The sequence below is a fragment of the Beta vulgaris genome, chromosome 7 (assembly GCF_026745355.1).
Source record: "Beta vulgaris subsp. vulgaris cultivar EL10 chromosome 7, EL10.2, whole genome shotgun sequence".
Taxonomy (NCBI): Eukaryota; Viridiplantae; Streptophyta; class Magnoliopsida; order Caryophyllales; family Amaranthaceae; genus Beta; species Beta vulgaris.
The window spans coordinates 14311746-14321702 of NC_079208.1; the positions used below are offsets into that span (position 1 = coordinate 14311746).

General features: G+C 37.3%; 1 protein-coding gene across 1 annotated transcript; it reads right to left on the minus strand.

Annotated features, from left to right (window-relative positions):
* Positions 1-231: 231 nt before the first annotated feature.
* Positions 232-7933, minus strand: LOC104898791 (hypothetical protein). Its single transcript, XM_010685900.4, has 2 exons — positions 6478-7933; positions 232-1265 (listed from the first exon to the last, which is right to left on the minus strand). The coding sequence occupies exons 1-2, from the start codon at positions 7611-7613 to the stop codon at positions 920-922; spliced, it is 1482 nt and encodes a 493-aa protein (XP_010684202.1). The 5' UTR covers positions 7614-7933; the 3' UTR covers positions 232-919.
* Positions 7934-9957: the final 2024 nt, after the last annotated feature.

Sequence of the window (9957 nt, forward strand, 5' to 3'; positions counted from 1 at the left end):
TAGTCACTTCAATTTGGATCATGTAATAAGGACCGAGGGCTGTTTGGCCTCATTAGCGTGTAACAATATGATGGAGTTCACTCTCTAACGTAATGAGAAACCAACAAATTATAAAAAAAAAAAAAAAACTTAGAATCTTTACTGTGAAAAATAAGAAACAAGAAACCTTATGTGTGGAACTGTATGAGAATGAATTTAAATACATATGCATCTTGCTGTACACATCACATGTTGCAGACTTCCAGTATCCAGCTCATGGAATCTTAATTATTGGAAGCAAAAAATTCTATCAAAAAGGAGAATAATATGCACAAAGAAGTCAGAAGAACACCACATATGAGTTATGACACAATCCTCTCCGTATAAACTATCATAAAAAATGAAAAAGAAAAGATTATACTGATACAGTTCTGACTACTGAAAGAATGAGAGAGAAGAGAACTAAAGATGAAGCAGCATGTGCAATTACAATTTATTTTTCAAAAATAAACGAATCCTATAATGTGCTTTCAGATGCCAAGCTTTGCTTGATGTTTCTGTCGACTTGTGTCATATTGGTCACCTTTCAGATTCCAATAAATTGAGTAGTTTTACCCTTTAAGTGTTTGTGTAGTTCTAGAAAAGATATGAAAAAAAGTAGAATACTTGAAGTTGTTTGGTTGAAAAAAAGTTTTACTTCTCTTATTCAACCGAACAACTTTTTATCGTAAACATCGTTGAAATTCTTTAATCAAACACGTAACAAGTTTATAACAGTGATTAACAAATTAAAATATTATATATATCATCACTGTTATAAACTTGTTGCGGCAATTTCAAAATTGCCCTCAAACAATCTTTTGTTTGTGGCAAGGATACCAAAAACACCCCTTGGCCCTTACGATCATGAACTAACTCATTAGAGTTATATTGCATCTGGTTATTGCTTTGTAAACTGAAGCTTAGATCCAATGGTGTGAAGCTCAAACCTCTTGACGAACGCGGCGATGGACCTCATACTAGTGTCCCGAACATAAGGAGTGTCTCCAAGTGTTACAGAAGTGTCATTTATGAAGTCTTTGCATGTATCGCGGCGTGTGGCGATTGTACCATGGTAGTGGAAGTACTTGATAAACTTCTCAGTTTTATGTGCAGATTCACCTTGGAAGTTCTTAGACAAGTGAACTCCTGTGGCAAATACATTTCTTGGTTGTACTGCGTACTTGCGGTCCCTCCTTATTACTTTCTTTACGTTTCTGTATACAAGCTTCTCCATTACCCATTTTCTGTAAAATAATGTGTAGGGTAACAAGTTAACAACAAATTGATACAGCACCAACGTTGTAGCAAAAGACGTTTCTATAATCTATTGGTTGATTGTTAATTATTGTAGCAATGATGCTTTCCATATTCCAATCAAGTGTCTCATTATTATATGGTTGGTAAAGAAGAATCATATTTGCTTAAATCCACACGTATCCTAGCCCCCCTCCCCCCTAATTCGATTTTCCTTGTTAATTTTAACAAGAATCCTATTGAACTTATATGCAAACTTTCCTTCAACATGATATGGCACCCAAGGTTTATTGATTATTTAAATTATTTGCAACCCTTATTTTTGTAAATTATATTTGATTTTCTTTTTTTTTTCTAAATTGAAGTTTCTCATACTATATCACAAATAGATCCAAGGATTATACTTCGAAGATGCATTATGCAGCTAGATTGATAACATTTCATATGTAATTCATATATAATGCAGCTAGATGTAATGATGTATGGCATCAATATTATAAGTTTCCCTATGTTCAAGAATCCAAACACAAGAACGTTCATGAATCAAAATACTTTAGAAAAATTAACATTAAGGGTTTCAATTATGGGTCATTATCTTTTATAAGTCCAACTATTAAATATTCTTTGTAGGACCTGAGTACTTGTGCTAGTAAAAACTTGATTGTAATAAACTCCAACTATAGAGAAAAACATCAATTAAAAAGCTTGTTAACTTTTGTTCTAACTTTTTTTTTTTTTGAAGGGAACTTTGTTCTACCTTAGAAACAGAACTTTAATAATTTAATAAATACATAATTGAAGATATTAATTATGTATCAAAAACTTTCAAAAAGAACAAGTATAACCAAGAATTGAGTCACTACTCACTAATATCTTACTGTATCTTGATTAGTTATTGATCAATCACATTCACATAACCCGCAGTACGTCATGACTCATGTGACAAGCCATTTGACATTATCAGATAGCCATTTAATTCGTACTCCTATAACTGAAACTAGTTCAACTGTTCTTTTCTGGAAGTAGTTATTACAAAATCTATCTATCACCAATAATATCAAAAGCGCGCAAAATCAAATTCCCGCCATCTAATAATATTCAGTACAACTAACGGATTTTGGATGGATGTGGATAAATTACACTAAGGCCCTTATCTCTAGCATCAATTTTAGGCTATATTCAGTTCACCTTATTTTTGATTATTTCAGATCAGATCAGATCAGATCAGAAAAAATAAGTTCAGATCAGAAAAAATAAGTTCAGATCAGTTCAAATCATGTTTATATTTAAAAAATTATTTATTACTATTAAATATCTTTCATTACATATTAGTAAAAATTATAATAATTGAATATTAATAAAGTACTCATTGAGACGAATCAAACAAGACCCCACATGACTATATTTTTTCTTATATATTGAGAAAAATCTAAAAGATAAAAATCTTGTAAATCAGATCAGATCAGAAAAAATAAGTTTAGATCACAAAATTTCAGGTGAACTAAACATAGCCTTAATCACTAAAATCAGTAGTAAACAGTATAAATCAGTTATGATGTAATATTCAGTTTTTCTTTATATAGCAAATATAATAATTTATCATGAATAATCTCATGATAAAATATAAAATGAATCGATAAAAATCAGTTATAATAAGTATTAATCAACTTTAATCACTACAAATCAATTTTAACCAATAAAAACAATTCCAATTCAGTAAAATTAGGTGAAAAAGAACGGGGGTTAAGTAATTATGGGTTATTTTATCAAACTATCTAGTTGTGGATGGTTTTAAGATTGAACCACTCAATACTGTTATTATTTCTTGGAAAATAAAATGAAATCTAGAATAGTACAGTGTTTTCATTAAGGGGACGTTTGGTTGAGGGTTGTGAAGAAAGGGAAAGGGTCTCCAAACTTATGTTTCCCTTACTTGATATTTGGTTGATGATTTTTTCCTTTCCCTTTACCCATTTTTCAGTTTAGAATTACCCTCCTTACCCTTAAATCCATTACCAAGCCCCCCCAAGCCTTTGGATACCCCCAAATCCCTCTACATCATAACACAACTGACCACCCAACCACCACCACCACCAAGCTGACCCTACTGACCACCACCACGGCCACCTGAGTCGCCGCCACGACCCTCCACCTGAGTCGGTGACCCCCTGCAACCCGCGGAAAACCCCACCCCACCCACCAAAACACCACCCCGCTCGCCGAAAACATCCCCCAGCTGCCGAAACACCACCCTAGCCGCCGAAAATCTCCCCCCACCCGCCGAGACCCCACCACAGCCCTCGAAACCTCCCCCCACCCGCCGAAAATCCCAGCCATCCCTCGAAAACCTCCCCCCACCCGCCGAAAATCCCAGCCAGCCTCGAAAACCTCCCTCCACCAGTCGAAAACCCTAGCCCAGCCCTCGAGAACACCCCCACCCGCCGAAAACCCTAGCCTAGATGCCGCTGTCGCACGACGACGCCGATGCCGGCGCAAGTAAGAGAAAGAGATGGGGGAGAGAGTGGGAGGAGGAGAGGGAGGAGGAGGGAGGTAAAGGGTCAAGTTTTGTTACCCTTTCTCTTGTCTAACCAAACACATGGATAAATTGGGGGGTTTGAGGTTCCTTTCCTTTTCTAACCCTTACTTGATTCCTTTCTCTTTCCCCACTTGCAACCAAACGCCCCCTTAACTCCTTCATCACTAACTGTTTGTCCGCTTTCTTTCTTTTATACAATTAAAGTTCACTAATATTGACCATTAGATCCCATTCATTCATAGAAAAACCCACATTATCAGGATCCATATATCTATTTAAATTCATCATAAATGTATTTTCGAAATATTAACTTTTAATAATTTTTAATAACACATCATTAGTCATTACACACATAAAGAGGCAAACAATCATGATGTTTTGTATATATTGTATTTGGTAAGGAGAAATTAGATTAAAAAGAAACGAACAAAACAAATTGAAGGACTTTCCCATGCTAAATTTTAGAAAGGAAAATGTTTGAGTAACCCTTAGGGTTGCCAACCCTCTTAGACACATTAGAATAAAATATTGATATGTATGTCAGTATACCAGCTTTATCATGAATGTTCGTGACACTCGTTACAAATTTCTGTCCATTAAAACAAACATTTGAAATTTTATTTTGGTTCTTTTTGTTTCCCTACTTTTTCCTTCCCTTCTTTCCCTTTACTAAACTAGGTTTCTAAATATCGCCCTAAAAATTCCTACTAACGCCCTAAATACGTATTTTTATACTAAATTTATACATCCTCTTTCTACTCTTTCCCTAACTTTCCCTTTCCTTCTTCCCCCACCACCACTATAAATTGCAACACTTGAGCCACCACCACCTATTTTCCGGCATACCACCGCCACACCACCATTGTCAACTAATTGAAGTACCATCGCCACTCTGTTTGTTGATTTCTTACTTCATGACTTCATCTCACTTTAAAACGCTACTATGCATTTTCACAGTGAGTATGTTATGCAAGAGGGTTTTTGTTAATGTTGTCACTGTTAGTGCAGAGTTGGATGGTCCAATTAAGTACAAAATCCATGGAAAGGTTAGTAAGACTCTTCTTCTCCCACATCTTCTCTCTATTTTCTTCAAAAAACAAAAAAAAAAAAAAAAACAGAGGCGTCCACCATGGATGCCCCACCACTGGTGGAGGCGCCCATGGCAGGCGCTCCACCACAGGGTGAGGCGCCTGCCATGGCCGCCTCCACCGGTGGTGGGGCGTCCATGGTGAACGCCTTTTTTTTTTGAAATTTTTTTTCAAAAAAAAATATAGAGGCGTCCGGCATGGACGCCCCACCACCGGTGGAGGCGGCCATGGCAGGCGCCTCACCTTGTGGTGGAGCGCCTGCCATGGACGCCTCCACCGATGGTGGGGCGTCCATGCTGGACGCCTCCCTTTATTTTTCAAAAAAAAATTCAATTAAAATTCAGAAAACAAAGGAGAGAAGAAGGGTGTGGTTGAGTGGTGGGGGTACGTCGGTAGCAGTGTTGCGGTGGTGGTGCGATAACGGTGGTGCGATAATGGTGGTGATGTTTTTGCCACAATGACTTAAACCGTTAACACCATTATGTTATTGATACTGGTTGTGCGATAATGCCACAAAGATCAGAGAGGTGACATTAATGGTTCTCATATTCAAAATACAAACAACTTCTCAATTTCTCTCATTGTGGGAGTATTAACATAATTTTTTTTTAAAAAAATAGTCATTGATACAGTATTAGCAAAAAAATGCGGTGGTGGTGGCGACGGTGTTATTAGCAGTGGTGTGGGTGTGGTGTTGGTAGTGGCGGTGCGGTTTCAATGGTGGTGAAGGGAAAGGGGATGGAAAGAAGAGATAAAAAATGAAGGTATAAATATACAGTATAAAAATACTGTATTTAGGGCGTTAGTAGGATATATTAGGGCGTCAAATAGCAAAGCCCTTACTAAAAGAATGCCAAATAAGCTGGACCCCAAACATCCATCATCCATATCCAAGTTAAAAGCAACTACTACATTTGGAAAATGTCAGCATACCAGCTTTAGTTTGGTTAATCTTGTAATTAGTATCTTCATGTCCTGTTGATTATACTTAAAATAAGAACTATATTAATGTTACATTCAGTATTTCCAATAGTAGAGCTGAAACATTTCCACAAACTCAAAGATTGGAACCCACAGATGGCTATTTTACAAAGCTTTCATCAACATAAATTGCCGCAAAACTAATATGGTAAAAAAAATCGAAAGACTACTAGACTAGTCATTCCATTATTATGGCTTTATAGAGTTCTAGTGAGTTACTCTGTTATCTTACGTGTACTCGTGTTATAAGATGAACTACACTGAATCTACTACTGGAAAATTCAGCCAATGCGAATTCATTCAATATCTACCAAGAAAGTAACAAATAATCACATGATTTTGTGAATAGAAATCCCTAAAATACCCGTAATTTTTTTAAAATAAAATTACACAAAATATCATTGACTATTCACTGAAATCATGATTATTTAGGACAAGCTCCCACCCACCCTAACTTTTGACATTCAATTGTTGCGAGGTTATTTTTATAGATTCATGAAAACTAAAATTACTTTTGAAATACTTGAAATAAGGATTCTAATTGTAACAATTGCAAACTAGAAAAAAAAAAAGTCGAGAAGAGAAAAGTAAGCTTACTTGGAAGTTTTGCCGGCGTCTTGAGTAAGACAAAGCTGATTAGAAATGGGAATCTGCTCAATAGTAAACTGAGTAAAATCCCCAAGTGAATCAACCACAGATCTAAGAGAAAACTTTGAAGGCACATAGATATACTCATCCACATCAAAGAAGAACATCCATCTAGTATCGAAACGATACCGATGCAAACAATCATTAACAATAAGGAATTGATTATGATAATACCCATCAAATCTTTCTTGTTCCTTCACATCTTGTAAGGTTACATACCCAAGCTCCATCCATGGCTTCAACACCTCCATTACTTCAGGGTGGATCCCACCAGAATCATGAATCACGAAGTGGGACTTTTTCCCGAACAAACTAACATGGTAAGCAATCCACTCACGCATCCTCTGAGGGCTGAGGTTGCCGTACAGTGGGGACCCACAGTAGAGGTAGTCGTACTTTGGAGGAGAGAGAAAATAAAGTAAGTCCCATGAGTTTGGGGGTTCATTTAAGGCGACCATTGTATCGATTGAGTTAGCAGTGGCTGAGGAGGCGTGGAGGAGGAGACGGCCTCCTGTAGAAGGGTCGTCGGTGGTGTGATATGGGAATGTGCAGTTGATAACTACGACAGTGTAGACTCTGCCGAATCCCCAGTCTGGGAGGATTTTATGTGCTTTGACTACTACGGAATTATTATTAATAATGTTTGAGTTTTTTGGTCCAGACCGATATTCGCAAGAGTAAGAGCTGTGGCCGAAGACCTGTAGGGGTTTCGATGATAGCCCGATAATAGCGAATGTGTTGGGACCGCCGCGGTAAGCTGACATTAAGATGAAACTGTAAGCGGCGTTTCCGAAGGGGTTGAAGCTTCGCTTTAGTACGCCGTTTTCGAGGATCTGATCATGTGTGTCAGGTTGTTGTTGTTGTTGATGATTTGGTGGTGTGGAAGTGGTGGTGGTGGTGAGGCAAGAAAAGGGAGGGAAATAAGTGGGGAGAAATTGTAGGAAAATAGCGCAGATGCAAAAGAGGATTAGGAGGAGAGCAATGAGGATGAGTTTGAGTTTTGTTGCACAGTTTAAGGCAAATAAGAGGAATGAATTTCTATCTCCTCCTTTTCTAACTCTTTCTCTTTGATCCTTTATTACCATTTTTGTATGAAATTAACTTGAGGATTTTGGGAAAAGAGTTGGGAAATTGGAGGGAGTTTTTAGTTGTACTTCTTCTCCTACCTCTAGCTTCTCTAGGTGCTTTGCATCAGTGCTGACTGCTGAGTATTACAGCTTAGTTGTCGCGTTTTCCTAGTAGGTTGCTATACTTGCTAGTTGTGAGTTTGCCACCTTCTCGACTCAGAAACGACCGGACAAAAAGTCGGCTCAGAAGGAGAAAATGAATGGCTTTATGCCTCTATAGAATGTTAAACGGCTTTCACATATTAATCGTGTTTTACTTATGAGTATCAACAAAAGGATTAGTCGTCCTTTACAACTATTTTAAATTTAATGACTCCTAATATCAGTCTTTAAATACAAGAGTTCTAGTCTAAAATTCAAAAAAAAATTAGGACTATTTTTTTTTATCCATATGAGCCACGAATGCAGTACAAAATACAAAAAAAGGGCGGAGGGATTCCAAACGACTAGGCCAAGACATCCTTGGTAATTTTAGGACTCTATGATATTATTAGAAGTAGGAGTTAAGCGAATAAGAAGGACCCCAAGTTTGCACTTTTTCACCCTTTGGGACCTATCCTTTTTTTGTGCACCATTTGGGACCTGGGTTAAGGAATCCGGTAAGTTAACCAGACTTTAACCCACCGGAGGTATAATAATAATTAAAAAAAAACAAAGCATTAAATATTCAGTAAAATCCAAAAAAGTAACCGTTGCTTCATTCAATGCATAAATACATGGGTTCCATGGAACATGGAACAAATGAACCAGTTTTCTTCATCCAAAAAAATCAAAAACACCATGTTAATTCTTCCCAAAAAAACTGTATAACCTATAACCCAAAAAAAAAAACTCCATTGCAGCATCTCTGAATTAGTATTGGCAGTCCTGCAGTGAAGAAGATGAATCACAGTCAAGTATTATGCTACTGTGCTAAGGTTGCCAAAAAAAAGGGTGTTAAAAACCCTCAGAAATCCATTCATGAGGTTTTATATTTGTGAAAATTTTAGAACAAGACATGGGTGTGAGTTCTTTGAATGGATAGACAGTCCTCACCATATTGAATTGAGCAACGAAATGGTGGCATATATGAGGAAGAGGATGAAGTGCAAGAGCTGAAAAGAAAGATTAAGAAAATGAGAGTGTTTATTGTAGTGTTAGGGTTGATAATTGCAGTGTTTGTTAAGAAAATGTGAAGTAGAAATGTAGTGATTACCTTGTAAGCTTATCTTTCAAAATAACTGAGTTGGTCCTTTGTATAATGAACCAAATGTCCTTGCATTGCTTGACTGTGATTGAGTTATGTTTGATGCATTTGACTGTGATTGTGATTGACTTAAATTAAACACCTGCCAAATGATAACTAATTAGTCTGTTGCAAATTAAAAAAAAATTCTCTTGCAAAAAAAAAATGAACACAAGCATACAGTTCTTACCCTTGCTTCTGTCTGGAATCCATTTCCACCTTGCTTTTGTTTCTTCTGTTGAGTTGGTGGTTGAGGGGCTGCTGGTTCCTTAGGTGTGCCTTGACACTTTCTCTTATTGTGTCCTTGTTCCCCACAATTACTGCACCTATTAATCACTCCTTTCTTTGACAACTTTGTGCCACAACTAGTTACCTCTCCTAAGGATGGCTTTCTTTTAGTTGTGCGTCTGTTGTGAATTTTTTCAGTGGTGGTGCAATGATAGGTTGGTAGGGTGATGTAGGCCATTGTTGAGGTCCATTTAGTGGCTCTAGTGGAATTGGTAAGCTTTGAGGTAGGTTTCTTTAGAGAAGTAATGGGACACATAGTGTTCAGGCAGCTCATGTGCTTTCCATATTGCAGCCACTGCATGGTTGCATGGAACACCACTGAGTTGCCAAGCATAGCAACTGCATGTTCTATCTAACAAGCTGACAACATACCTTGTTTGTGTAGCTCCTTCTCTAACTCCATAAGAGAAGTGTCCATCCCAAAATGCAGACCAACCTCTTGCATCAACCTTTGATTTTTCCAGCCTTAATTGAATCCTAGGGCAGATTTCAACTTCCTTCTTTGAGATGAAGTCTCTCTTCTTGTGCAACCTCTCCATCAAACCTTCTCTAATGTCTTCCAACATTGTTATTATAGGTTTGTGCCTTGAAGATAAGATGTATGCATTGAACACCTCATTCATGTTGTTATCAATGCTATCACAAACTGAAGTTTGGTCAAGAAGGCCCTGACCATTTTTTTGTTCCTTTTCTTCAAATCTGCTGCAGCAGCCTTTGATATATCACCAAAAAGCTCCATGTGTCTGTTGAAGTCAGCCTCTGTTGTGCTTTTAGCAACCTTCCAAAACC